The 14343-nt window shown below is 42.9% G+C and overlaps 2 protein-coding genes across 7 annotated transcripts in view; one reads left to right on the top strand and one right to left on the bottom strand.

Moving 5' to 3' along the window:
- ANKRD40 (ankyrin repeat domain 40) overlaps positions 1–14343 on the bottom strand; it is a 28653-nt gene that overhangs the window by 9789 nt on the left and 4521 nt on the right. The gene's annotated exons all lie outside the window — the stretch shown is intronic.
- LUC7L3 (LUC7 like 3 pre-mRNA splicing factor) lies at positions 3170–14243 on the top strand (the record flags this gene model as incomplete). Of its 5 annotated transcripts, XM_021415242.1 has the most annotated exon segments (11): positions 3170–3236; positions 3987–4026; positions 4258–4402; positions 4989–5063; positions 5145–5249; positions 5771–5944; positions 6410–6693; positions 7236–7396; positions 12044–12184; positions 12290–12395; positions 13723–14243. In XM_021415242.1, coding segments are annotated over 11 exon segments (1311 nt in total), but the record flags the coding sequence as incomplete, so codon positions are not given.

Raw genomic sequence — 14343 nt, 5'->3', positions numbered from 1 at the left:
GCTGCCTGCTCTCCTCTGCTGCCTGCTCTCCTCTGCTGCCTGCTCTCCTCTGCTGCCTGCTCTCCTCTGCTGCCTGCTCTCCTCTGCTGCCTGCTCTCCTCTGCTGCCTTGTGACGCCTCCTGCAGGGAAGCGCAGCGTGTCCGGAGGTGGGGAGCAGGGTGCAGTGAGGGACAGGTGGCTGGGAGCAGTTATCTGTGACAGGAGCAGTTTCTCAAAGTACAGCTGCTGTATTTAAAACGCGGTTTGACCCTACTGCCTGTTTGCAGTCTGTTACACGCTTTTTTTTTAATGCCAGAAGATGTAAGTTGGTTTGCATGTTGGTAGAATCTCAAAACTTATTCCTTTTTTCTTTTTTATTGACTTGTTTTTGTTTTGGTTGGTTGGTTTTGGAAGTTGGCTGAAGTGTTACTTGTTTTGGAGAGAATATGATTAATGGGAAAGTTATCTTTAAGAGCTGGCTTGCTAGAAGGGCTTCTGTGTTTTGTGAGGGGGAGTAACCCTGGGTAAACAGCCCCAGTGAGCGGCCTGCTGCTCTTCCTGCCGACATGGAATGTTTCCCTGTTGCTTCTGGCCCGTGCTCAGTGCAGCGCTCTGATAAGCTGTGGATGAGTAATGCGACGTGAAGCGCATCACCTCGGCTCCAGCCCTTTCATGGCTGTGATTCTCCAGCTGCAGCTTGGCCCTTTCAGTTCTTGCTGAGGAGCAGCAGTGCGGTGCAGCTGGCAGCTGCCTGCGTTTTTCCCAGGAGTTTTTCTGGGGAACTCTCTTTCGCTGACCCTCATATTCCCGTGTGAGGATGAGAAATGAAAGGGAGGAAAAAGAAAAAGTAGAGGTAGGAAATAATATTTTCATCCAGAAACCGATCCCTTGTAACAACTTAATATTAAGACGAGAGCATTGCAAGAGCAGACGTAACGTGTAAGACTGAGCGGATTTCTTTTAAGCTGGTCCTTGGTCAAGGAGCCGTAGCTCATGTTCTCCCGTGTTCATCCTGTTTGGTTCCCCACTGCGTTCTCTGGATGAAATTAGGTAGATAGAAGAGGAAAGAGAGGAGTGAATTGTTCTATAATAATTTCATATATATAAACATATTTAAGATTTCTTTCAAGATGATCTAATTCTGAAGATCAAACTTTTCTGGGAGATGTCTGTGTTATTAAATATTAATTTGGGGTTATTTTCAGCAGTTCGGCTGAGCTGCTGAAGATGTTTTGGAGGAGCTGGGAGCCAGAGGTGGGCGTGGGTGGTGTGTGCTGAGCCTGTCCCCTGCCCTTAGCTGGAGGGGACAGCGGTTGCTGGAAGGCAGGTGGAAGCTGTCGGCCACCACTGAGTGTGAGCTGGCGTGCAGCCCTTGGGTGACAGCATTGCTCCTGCAGTCCCTACAGCGGTGCTGAAATTGAGGAGAAGCTTAAAGAGCAAGACAGAGTGCTTTTCTCCCATTCGAAAGGTAGGGGTGGTTCTCTTCCTGCCCCTCACTGTAGCTCTCTGCCCATGCTCGGTCTTGGTGAAATTAGGAAGAAAAGGGTGTTACCTCCAGAATGTGACTCCGTGCTTTGGAAATGGAGCTCTGTGCTTGCCCAGCTAGACTTGAGACTGCCTGCTGTGTGTGAATTGCATTGATATTTTTTTGCTCAAGCAGAACTGTTGCTTTTTTGGTCGCTCAGGAAGGCTTATGGTTATAAACCCCTGTTCTTACTGACTGGATTTGGTGCCCCCGTGGCCTCACCTGGTCACAGGAGGTGTTCAAACTCAGTAATTTTTCATGGCCGTGGGCTGGCTGTTGTGGGAGCTCGGCTGCGTCTGTGATCTGTGAGGCTCTCGGTGCAGTCGTAACCTCTGCAGCTGAACGTGCAGTGTGGTGGTCAGCGTGGAAAAAGAGCTGGGACTGAGCTGGTCTGGGCAGCTGGTGTCCCTGGCCTTCCAGTGAGGTGGCTGCTGGGGGCAGGTTTCCACGCTCTCTATTCGCCCCCATTTGTTGAAATCATCAAAATGTATTTTAAGAAACACCGTGCCGCTGGTCTCTGGGCAGCGTGTATGTGAGAGGACCAGATTAGACTGGAACGCACAGTAGCAGTTATTAGACTTGCCAGATAGTAGGAAGCAGTGTAATGTGGAACAGATGTTAGAAGAACATCCAGGTTATTTAAGTGTAAGCCCAGAACTTAATTAAAAATTAATAAACCCTTTCCCTGGACTTGATCGCTATTAAAGAAATAGTTATTGAAGATTGCTTAGGGGTTTCAGGCTGAGACTCTTCCTGATTCTCATCCGTCTGCGTGTTCTGATGGGTAAAGATTCCGGAGGTGTCGGTGCGGCCTCGAGAGCTGCCCCGTGGGGCTGGCTGAGCTGGTGTCTGCGGGTCGGGCTGACACACTTCGTTACCATCAGGAGCTGCATTTGTGCCACGTGCTTGGTACCTAACGGCTGGCTGCTGTTTTACTGCTTCCTTCTCTCGTTTCCTTGTGGTGTTTTTGCTGTTGTCAAAAAGAACCTGACTTTCTAATGTAACAACGGGCCATTTGGAAGCAAACCTTTTAGTTGACAGGAAGCCTTTCTGTGCCTGCCTTAGGAAGTACAGAGCGCCTCTGTGCGCATCGTTCTTGAAGTAGGATTTCTTAAAGCACTAGGTTTGAAACACGGGGAAGCTTTTGGGTGCTGATGTACCTTGGTGTCTTTAAGCCTTGTGCTGGGTGTCAGAATCAGCGCCCGCTGAGGCGCTGCTGCTTCGTGTCCTCTGTGCTGGGAGCACTGGAGAACGGGGCAGAGTCGGAGCCGTTCCAGGCAGGCTCTGCTCCCATGGCAGCCAGCACCGCCCCACAGTGCCTGTAGGCCAGAAGAATTTCATAGGAAGCTTTTTAATAGTCCAGTCTTTCAAAATACCAAATAGGTGATGGCTTCCCGTGATCTTAAATATTTAGCAGAAACATTAAGAAGTACTGCTACCACAATGGGAAGTAGGAATTTTGGGGGCATTAAACTGTGGCTTGTGCCGTTTGCTGCCACCAGGTAAAGCAAAGGCAGGGGTGTATGTGGGTGGAACTTAGAGAAATCTTGCAGGCTCTGTTAAAGAGGATTTTTCCCTTCTAATTTAGGAAATAGAAATAATTACCAAACGTTGTCAATTCACGAGGGAAAAGAAATGATGCTTGTTTTTGTCTCACCTGACAGGTTTGTAAATACTACCTTTGTGGCTTTTGCCCAGCTGAGCTATTCACAAATACCCGCTCTGATTTAGGTAAGCATGCGTGTCGTGTCGTTACAATGTGGACTAACCTGGTTGGTAAATATCTGTACTAGTAAAATGCTTTGGAAATGACCGTTTTTAGAACTGTCAGTGACACCATTTATTAACAACAATATTCATTCCAAATCCTACTTCTAAGTGGAAAAAAATATTACTACTTTCGTGGTGTGAATTTAATAATTGGATGTGAGTTGTTCTGTTTCTTCTGAAGCGTTGTCTCTGGGTTTGATTTCTGCTGTCTGGCAGTGTTTGAAGCTGATGTCACTGTACGTTTTCAGGCTTATTTAATGTAAGAGAAAATCCACTGAGGAAGCTGGGAGGATTTCACTATGGCTGCATTCCGTGGTCACAGATCACCTAATTCTCCTCCAGTGATAAATATTTTAATTAGTCATTTATTCTAAAGAACAGTGCCTGGAGTTTAAGAAAGTGCCTTTAATTACATTTAATGTGTTATTTTACCTTTTTTTAATCTTTTGAAGGCTACGCTGAGTATTACTTTGTGTAGTTTTACTGATGTAGAACAATCTGGAAATTATATGAAAACTTTACGCATCTTTCTGAATTCCCTTTGGTTCTCTAACTACGAAGCCATATTGGCGTTCTTCCTGAAATGTTTCTTTCAAACCCCAAGCAAAAGAAGCAGAAAGGTGTTGGATATAGATGCGTAAACAAATGCTGATAGAGTGTGGTTACAGCATTCACGAAGGCAAGCTTAAACTTGATATGTGGTCTTTTTAGGTCCTTGTGAAAAAATTCATGATGAAAATCTACGTAAACAGTAAGTATGTTGGTCACTGTGTTAATGCACAGAGTTTTTCCAGTGTGCTTGAACTTTCCTATAAACGAGCTACCCATGAGAACCTGACTGCTTATTGATTCACATGAACGTTTGTTTAATTGTACGGTGCTGTTACCTTCAGCCGGAATTTAAAATAAGGCAGTGGGTCATTGTTTTCTGTGTATTAGGAGGTGATGTGAGCTTTCATTTAAAGAATGTCTTACTGTACAGGTATGAGAAGAGCTCTCGTTTTATGAAAGTGGGCTATGAAAGAGACTTCCTGCGCTACTTGCAAAGCTTGCTGGCAGAAGTAGAACGCAGGATTAGAAGAGGTCATGCTCGGTTGGCACTGTCACAGAATCAGCAGTCTTCTGGGGTGAGTCTGGAAGAATCATTGAGGCAAATGATTTTTCCTCTAGGTGACATTTTCCTATTCTCGTTACCTTGTCTTGCCAGGTGGAATGTTTTGCTTCCCAGAAGGTGCTCATTAGATAAGTCAGTCCCCATGGTAGCCACCAGGCTGTGTCTGGTCACACCGGACAAGCCAAGCAGCCGCAGTTGGCAGGAATCCCTCCCTGCTTTCCCCTTCACTGTTCTGTCAGAACCAGTACACGATCCCATCTCTGGGGCTGTTAATCCCATCAGGTGTTGCCTTCACCCTGTTAAACCGCCCTTTACCTTCTGTCCCAGCTATGCGTTTGAGTTTAAACTTCTGTTTGTATGGGCCATGGCCTCAAACGCTTTTGTTGATTTTGGAGGAATTGGCGTGAATAGAATTTGCTTCACTCAGCAAGAGAGCACTGTGTTGAGGAGTGTTGTTTGTTAGATGAGCCTACTCATGGCTACAGAGGTAGGAAGAGACCGTTCCCAAAGTGCCTCTGGAATAGAAGACACATTTGGTGTGTTTCAGAGTTTCCTGTTTTCTGTTTTTACTTAAATGACACATTTGTACTGCTTGGCAGGCAGCGGGACCTACTGGTAAAAACGAAGAGAAGATTCAAGTGTTAACTGACAAAATTGATGTACTACTGCAACAGGTGAGTTTTACGCTCTGTAACAGAGATCTTTTGTTTTTGTCACTTGCTTAAAAGTTTTAGCTTGTTTTTATTGGCCTTTAGATTGAAGAACTTGGTTCAGAAGGGAAGGTGGAAGAAGCACAAGGAATGATGAAGCTTGTTGAACAATTAAAAGAAGAGAGAGAGTTGCTGAGGTCTACAACTTCAGTAAGTAACACGTTGGTAGTTCTGTCAGTTGTAATTCCAAATTTGAGGTAGCATTACATTCCTGATACCCTTGTCTGTACGCTGAAGTTGTGAAACAGCTGTGGAGAATGAGTCAGCAACACGACGCTGCCACGTGTTAGCGTGTGCCGATGTAGTGTACTGTCTCAAGGGTGGGTTTAATGCTTACAAATTAGGAAATTATTTACACCACAATCACAGAGGTGTGTGTGCAGCTTAGGCTAGTTCGGGTCTTAGTTGAACTTTGTAGTGTAGTCTCCTGTTTTGTAACCTGGTAAACCACTGAACACCATACAGCCATTTGCTTTCTCTCTGCCAGCGGGATGGGAGCGGGGATACACGGCTTATTGTGTCTTGTTCGTCCTGGTGGGTACAGTGCTCCAAATGCAAGCCATGCTGTTACGACTTGGAGCTTTCGCTAGCAGTCTAGGACTTCACAACAGTAAAATCCTGATTGTCTTCACTGTCACCTGTCTAACATTTGTTTTTCTTTCATCTAATATGTTCTTTTGCAGACGATTGAGAGCTTTGCAGCCCAGGAAAAGCAAATGGAAGTTTGTGAAGTTTGTGGAGCCTTCTTAATTGTAGGAGATGCACAGTCCAGGGTAGATGATCATTTGATGGGAAAGCAGCACATGGGTTATGCCAAAATAAAAGCTACTGTAGAAGATTTAAAAGTAAGCACGTCTTCAGTTACTGAACATAAAAATTGCTTGGAGGCTTCCTATAGTAAACAGAGGATTGACCCATGTACTTTCTCAAGTGGGTGAAATACTCCAGAAATGATGCATGTAAAGATTAAATAGAATCCCGCTCTTGACGTTTGGCATTGCGCGTGCACTGATGTTCTTGCTGGTATGTGATTGTGCTATATGTAAATGAAGAAGTAAATTCAGGTAGGAATTTCGTAGTCGTCATTAAGTACTGTAATGTGGCCTACGTTCTTGTGAGAGTTACAAGTAAAAAAAATCCTCTGTGAGAGAGGATGCCAGTTTCAGGGGTTATAGAAGGTGCTTCTCTGTAGGCTGCCCTTTGGACAAAAGAAAAGCTTAAGCTTCTGCATCCTGGGCTTGTATAAACTAAGTTATGTAAATGGTTTTCCTTAGAAGTTCTTCATTTTTTTCTGTGGACTTGTCTTTAAGGAAAAGTTACGAAAAAGAACAGAAGAACCTGACCGTGATGACAGGTTAAAGAAAGAGAAACAAGAACGAGAAGAGAGAGAGAAAGAGAGGGAACGAGAGAGAGAAGAACGGGAAAGGAAGAGACGGCGTGAAGAAGAAGAAAAAGAAAAAGAGAGGGCCCGTGATAGAGAGAGGCGTAAAAGGAGCCGTTCCCGGAGCAGGCACTCGAGCAGAACGTCTGACAGAAGGTGCAGCCGTTCACGAGACCACAAGAGATCAAGAAGCAGAGAAAGAAGGCGAAGCAGGTACAGGAACAAAGTGTTTTCATACTGTTCTTCTGAACGTTAAAATCTTGCATGAACCTGATCTGTCAGCCTGGGCCACATCACTAATTCATTAACTTTGCGGTTCTTCTCTTGTTGAGAACATATTTACTGTTTCTAAGGATAAGAAGGTTTTGCTGCGTATTTGTTGCTTTCTGTCCATTTTTGGAAGTAGATGATGTCTTTGTGCTGAAGTGGCTGTATGAAGGAGCTTAAAGTGCACTCGCTCCTGAAGGACGGGGTTGGGTTTTTCGTTTCCTTTTTCTTCTCTTCTTCACCCCTTAATTTTCCAAGGATTTCAGTTCACGGTGGGTATTCTTAAGCTGTGAGGTTGGATGTTTGAAATGAAGACGACAGTGTGAAGCCAGGTCTTGCATACTGAGAAATATTTGCATACAGTACACTCAGTCTTGTTGTAAATAGCTGGTTTCTGTAACAGTGAATGTACTGGAGTATAGAAATGGATTCTGTTCTACGAGTTCCAGCTGACATTGGCATGTCTCACGTTGTCTGTAAATGTCCAGGAGTCGTGACCGAAGAAGAAGCAGAAGCCATGATAGATCAGAAAGAAAACATCGGTCTCGCAGCAGGGACAGGAGACGATCAAAAAGCCGCGATCGGAAATCTTACAAGCACAGGAGCAAAAGCAGAGAGAGAGAACAAGACAGGAAGTCAAAAGAAAAAGGTATGTTTGTGTGAAGGCCGAATTTGTATCAAATTCTGTAACTGATCTTTTCCTGACATCTGAAAAGTTTGTAGTTTTCCAGTCAGGGACTGAAACTTCCTTTTAGCAACAAATCAGAACTGGTTTTATAAGCTGGAAGTGTCGCTGTTAACTGATTTGGAGCATTTTCTTCTTTCTAGTCATTGTTAATGCATATGCGTGTGTACATACACCCCACATCCACCTCCCATCTGTTACAGTAGTAATTAAGAGCTTACTACTTTGTCTGCAAATTAAGTGTGCCAGGATTTAGCTGTGTTTTAGAACCTGTGGACTGTTTACCTTTAGAAAAACATTTGCACTGTGATTGGGTTTTTTTAATGAGTATTCTTCTGTTCTTACTGTTGACAGATATTTTTGTAATTACCCTTTGCTTTTATGTGTTTTATGAGATCAGTAGTTGCTTCCACTCTTGGCATCTATTAATTGTCTACGTTGTCATTTCCTTTATTTTTCTTCAGAAAACAGCTAAAAGCACTGTTAATCTATGAATGCAGTTGAAGATAAATCTTGCAGAATTCCTCTGCTCTAAATGACAGTTCCGTGCTGTCTCTCCCCAGCCTCCTGCTCCTTTCCTCCCCTCCATGCTCCTTCCCCCTCCTTTTTTTAATGTCTAAATGAAGTGAGATTCGCCTGGTCGATGTTCAGGTGAGTCTCAAAGGAATGCCATGCTAGTCCATCCCTCAGAGCACATCCCAGCAGCACACACAGCACGGTGGCGGCTCGCTGCTGCTCGCCAGAGGCTGAAGTTTTAGGAAGGGTCAGAAAAGAGCTACAGAAGAAGCACTGACAGATTCTCGTTCTGTGAACAGGCATTAATTTGCTGTCATTGCTAAATTCCCACTTTAAATTTGAAACTTGTGGAGGAACGTAGTACTAACTTCTGGCTGAAGTGATGGGTGTTGTTGGGGTATTAACTAATGTCCAGTCCAAAGCAGCCACCTCACTCTGTTGTTAGAGCTAACTGACAGCAGTGGATGGGACACTCCTGTTATGTTTCTAAGGTCCTTCTGAGGCTCCCTGCAATGGAAGGTGCTGCGTGCACGTTACGTGGTCACCGGGGCCTGTTTGCCAAACCCTTCCCCACAGTTACCTGGTCCAGGGCCAGTTCTTGGAAAGTAGGTGATGCTTCATGCGTTTCCATTGCCTGATTTTCTTGGACCATTTTGTTTTTTTTCTGGTTTATACCACAGTGCATTCTTAGCATTGATTCTTCTCTCATTTTGCTGTGCCCTTTATTGGCGAGTGGGTTTTGTTTTGTTTTGCTGCCTGCTTGCTGGCAGAGGAGCCCCTGTCTGGTGTTTAAGTTCAAACACAGAATGATAGCTTGTATCTGTCCCTTCGTTACTTTCTTCCTTCCTGATACTGTGCCTTTTTTTTGCCTACTTCATGAATAGATTGTGCCCTTCAATGTTCTGTGTCTGTCTATGCGTACAAATAGCTAATCTTATTTAAATTTGGTCTGTTTCATTGAGCTTATGGCTTTTCAGTTCTTTCCTGGAATCTTTCCAGATCTAGAGAGGCTAGTGAACTTTCTTCAGCGTATCAGGATTTTCGGTTTAAACTTGACTGAGTTCCTTGCTGTCCATTTTCTTTGCTGCTTGCTACCTTCTTCCTCCAGAAATGAGCTGTGGTACAACTTCCACATGGGAAAATCAGTTTTATCAGCTTTGTTTTTCTGACTGTAACACGTGTGGAAACATGAATAGGCCTTTGAGGAGAACTGTAATGCTGCAGAGGTTTGTGTTCTTCTCTCCAGAGGGATTTACAAAACAAAACAAAACAAAAAAGGTGGGGAGGGCAATCGGTGTTGAAGAAACAAATGTTGAATTTATACAATGGTGCTGTGACATCCTCATGCTGCCGTGTAGCACTGCAGGCAGTGAATCCAGCAGTTTGCTTTGGATGTTCATGTATCTGCAGCATGAGGCTGGCTGCTCGCTCTGGTAGCCCTAACTCACTGCTCTATTGGAAATACTGGCTTCAGAATTGAATTGTCTTCGCATACACCATTAATCTCAAAGTTATACAAGTAAGCAGCAAAGGCCTGACTGTAACACATGGAGAGCTTTTCATCTTGAAATCTCAAACTGCTTTTTGTACACGAATCTAGCAGGGAAAAAAGGCAAGGCACAGACCCAAGGCTTGCCGACTGTTACACATTAAATCACAACCATGCTTTGAAAATTCACAAGTCCTGGCTTCTTGTTGGCTAAAGTACTCTGGAATACAGTGACCTTTATGGTTATCTGAGGCATGCGATTCCAAACTCCTGTTTCAGGAACAGGGAGACTTTTGCTAAAGGAGAGGTGACTGCCAACCATAACCACCAGCTGAGCGTTAACACAGCCGCTATTTCTGCAAGCTGATCTCAGCACAGGTGGGGTAAATAGTTGGGGGGGAAAAAAGCTGTTGTTCGAGTACCTTCATTACATGAAGGGCTAATGCTGGAACGTACCAGCAGGCCACTTCTACTTGGCTTACCTTCTACAATCTGGATCCATGAACTTGTGTAAAAATAATTGTTTTGTGATTGTTTTCCTGTTAGTCATTAGACCTCAGCAAGTAATATCAAAGCACCCAAACCATCAGCAGTATAGGATATCATGTTTAACAGGCTGGCTTTTCATTCTCTGGGCAGTAAAACTATTTGCATTATCTCGGTAAGAATTCTTACAGAATATTACAGCTTCCCACACAAACTCAAATAGAAAAATGTGCATGTGTTGAATCAGGAAGCAAAGTAAATGTGTGATTGTACGCAGTAGATCACAGCTCAAATAATGTATGCGGAGTATCAGCAGCAAGCTAATTGTATGTGCTTTGTCAAAAACCCTAAGTCTTACTGCTGGGAAATACAGTGAGGGAATGAAACTGTGTGCAGCTGCGCCAGGAGTTGAAAGAATTCCAGTTGGTTGAACTGCTGGATACGCTTGGTCAGTTCTGCTTGGCAAACGGGAGGTTTGCTGTGGTAGAACTGTGTTGTCATGGAAGGGTTTAGAGGAGTACCCCAGGTTAACAGCCATTTTTTAATCTTAAACAAAATGATCCCTCCTGACCTAAATCGAGAAACAAAGACAAAACAAAACCCTGCACACTGCGCGTCCATAGGGCTATTAAGATCTGCCGTATCTACATAGGACAGAAGATAAGATTATTGGACTGACTACTAGTCCTCTGCGGGGAAACAAGACTACTATTCCTCAGTGGATCTACGTGTGCATCGGAGATACCTATAAGGCACAAAAAGAAGACTTTGTAACAAGGTTAGTTAGAGTGCAATTACCTGCGGAGTTGCAAAACCGAGGGCAGACAGATGCGGCGTGCTCAGTTCTCAGGCAGCTCTGCGTGCCCCCTGGCTGTGCTGCTCCAGGTGGAACTCGGTAGCGGTGTTCTTAGGCAGCTGCCCTCGTTTCTGTGCGGAGGTTCCCCCTCCCCTTGGTGGTGTTAAAGGCAGCGGAGCTGGGTGACGCTTCTCTCCTGAAGCTTGATTTCTGCTTTGTCTTCTGAAGTACAAAAGCGTGTCCTGCCAGTCTAGGTGGTAATGCTGTTTAAAATAACTTTCTCAGAGTGTTCAATCTGTATGCTGCTTTGGGGATGGATTTATATGTGTACGTACATGTTTATTTTAATTGCCCAGGTAGCAGGGAACAATCAGAAAAACTAGCACAAGTGTTGTTCTGTACAATGACATCTGAGGTTGAATTTTTTTGGATTTTTTTCTCTCAAGTGTCTATACAAAAGGTTGAATATTACAGTGTGTAGTAATATGGGAAGAATTGATATTTTATTAAATTTGCAAATACAGAATTTACAGATGAGGCACACAGCTCTGCTACTGAATGATTTTCTTTCTATGGAAATACTTGACTTCTGGCTTCCTTCCTTCTTTGAAGGTTACTAAAGAAAAGATGCATTTTTCAGCAGGGAGCGCACTCCTCAGGTGCCAGGCAGCCTTGTAACTGACGATGAAACTGGGGTCATTCCCATCCTGCTGTTCCTTTGCCTTTGGAAAACGGTGCATTTTATGTACTGTCTGAACTGCTTCAAAACTGAGAATAAATCATGCTGATGAGCACACAGCTTCTGTGATGCACTGTCCAGTAAAGTTAATTTTGATTGTTATTCTGAACCCTGCCTTCGAAGCTAGCTGTGCTTAACACTCTCTCCTGAATGTTTGATAGCTTGGGGTTGCTATTTTTTTTGAACTGGGCAAAGACCAATTCATCTGATAACGCACTTATGCGTTGTCCCCACGCATCACAAATTAAAGCTGGACACAAACAAGAAGCCTGTAACAAGTAAGGAAGCCCATTGCCGTGTCTGTGCTGCCCGCTGCCCACGGTCGGTGTGCTCCAGCAGATGGCTGTGCTGCTGCCTCTGTTAGCTCTGTCCTTCCCTGCACTCCCCCAGCCTGTACTGTCCCCTCTGACTGTTTTTGGTTCCCTGTCCCTTTCAGGATGATAGTTCGAAGATTATTTCTATAACTTTGAGTATTATTACTGTTATTATAGAAAATAATTGTCCGATTTTGTATGCGATGTATCTCACGTGTGCAATGTTTGTTTTTACTTTGAAATCCATGGTCAATGTCTTCTTTCATGGCAGAAAAGAGGGGATCTGATGATAAAAAAAGTAGTGTGAAGTCCAGTAGTCGAGAAAAACAGAGTGAAGACACAAATACAGACTCGAAGGAGAGTGATACTAAGAATGAGGTCAATGGGACCAGTGAAGACATTAAATCTGAAGGTGACACTCAGTCCAATTAAAACTGATCTGATATGACCTCAGATCAGACAGAGGTAAGTGCATTATTTCAAACTTTGATTAGGGCTTTTTGTTACTGTTTAACAGTGCAGCGTAAGTATGCACAGATGAAGATGGAACTAAGCCAAGTAAGAAGACATACTAAAGCACCTTCTGAAGGAAAAGACAGTGTAGTCCTGCAAAACATTTTGAGGTACATTGTTTTGTCTCAGCTATTTTGTAGCAGACTCGTGCCCCCATTAGTGTGCCTCTTTGGGACATATTGTAATATAGTCACCATAGAAAAATTAATTATCCTTTTTTTATTTTTAGGGATTTTGTTATCGTTTTTAAAAAAAAAAAAAAAAAGTTGAACTGTTTTTGTATTTAAGTCCATATTGTGTTGGTACATCAGCAGAAACTTTTGCTTTAATGCTTAATATTTGAGGCACATGTTGGACTATTTTGTTTTTATATAAACTGCTAGTATTTCTTTGTCAAGGATGTTTCTAGTTTTTTTGCTTTATTGCCTTGCATTCTAATGCAGTTTGTTCTGTAACTCGAGAGCCAGTAGCATTGGATTGATGGAAGTGTAGGGTTTATGAATTATTGCAGCTGACTACCATACCTCACACAGCGTTGGTGTTGTGAGCGGCCCATGAAAAGCCAAATTAAAAATCAAGGATTCAGTCAAACTAAGCAGGTACTCATGCCAGGTACTCCTTTCTCTACCCACATCCATGTTTGAATGCTGTTGCCTGTAATCTTTAAGCTTACTGTTGTGTTTTTGATTTTTCAAGATAGTGAAAAGGACTTCTCGTGTATTGTGTGAATACTGTAAATCTGATGTTAACAGAACGGAATTTTCTTTCAACTGTGTGTAGGGATGCAGTGGTGCCCAGAATTAGATATCTTTAAAGAGTTTAAAATGCAATAAACACTACATAATAATCGCCTTGTTACTTTCAATGCAATTCGAGTCTTTAAGAGGTATGTGCTTAATATTTCCTACTGCGTAGGAGAGTTTGCAATCAGCCGTAGCGCAGAGAAGTGGAATGGCTGATGCCAGACTGCTAAGGCAAATAGAAATACAAAGTGAGATGCCAGAAAACTATTACGATGTTGATGGCAAGAATGTATGCTGGAGCACTAGTTGCTGGAAAGCAAACGGCTAAACATTAGGAAATGCAGATACGTGGAAGGTTTTTCCCCAACTCTTGACGTAGTTTCCTTTTACGCGAGGTTTCTTTAGTTGCATTCCTGAAATAAGGAACTAACAGTGGAGAGTGCGGCTGATAAATGAGTTTCTTGGGACAGAAGCTGTTAGTATAGCTTCGCTGTTTATGCTCAGAAATCTTGAACGTGTATCGTTGGTCATTAAACGTGAATGCTACGTTCTTGCTTTTAAAGCCAGTATTGTTCAGTGTTGACATTGCTGTAGAGCTAAGATGACAGCTAACAACTGGGCCAGTGTAGAGCTGGTAAACAGAATGCTCGTTACGTTGGCTAATTGTCTGCTTTCCCAACATTTTGCATTATAGGACTGCTACGTGAAGAGTCTGCGAAGACGGCGGAAGACAGCTTAAAATGAAGATCTGCTTTAAAATGAGGTGAAAGAAAGCTGTAGTGGCGTAGAGAAATATAAGTTGAGTTAGAATTTTTTTTTTATAAAATTTAATTCAGGACTGGTGTTTCCTCCCAGAGCTCAGAAAGATGTGTTGATAGCGTATATGCTACTGAGAATATAAGTCCTGTATCCTTTTTTTTTTCTTTAAGACTTTTTAAGATAAGAAACCAACATAACCTGAACACATGGCTTGCTCAGTGTTTAATTGCAAGTTTTCATTCTTGGACTTTAAAACACAAAAATAAATGTTTAGTATTTGTGTGAATCGAACTAAAACGAATCCCATTTTTACAACTAAGGTATTCCTAGCTTCTTGATATATGAAAAATGGAAATAAAGTATCTTTGAATTTCTGTTACAAATTTGATGGTCTCTGTCCTTAAGCGTTTAATATTAAATACGTTTCTTTCCTAATAAATCTGCTCGTGTCTTCAAGCTTACTCCATTAATTTGGATGTTCAGTTGTTCTGTGGTTTGGCAGCCTGACATGACTTTTATTTCTTGTTTAAAAAGGTACTGATATGTGGTCTTATTC

The sequence above is a fragment of the Numida meleagris genome, chromosome 17 (genome assembly GCF_002078875.1).
Source record: "Numida meleagris isolate 19003 breed g44 Domestic line chromosome 17, NumMel1.0, whole genome shotgun sequence".
NCBI lineage: Eukaryota > Metazoa > Chordata > Aves > Galliformes > Numididae > Numida > Numida meleagris.
The sequence above is the reverse complement of the archived record's forward strand: the minus strand, read 5'-3'. Positions and strand labels throughout refer to the sequence as shown.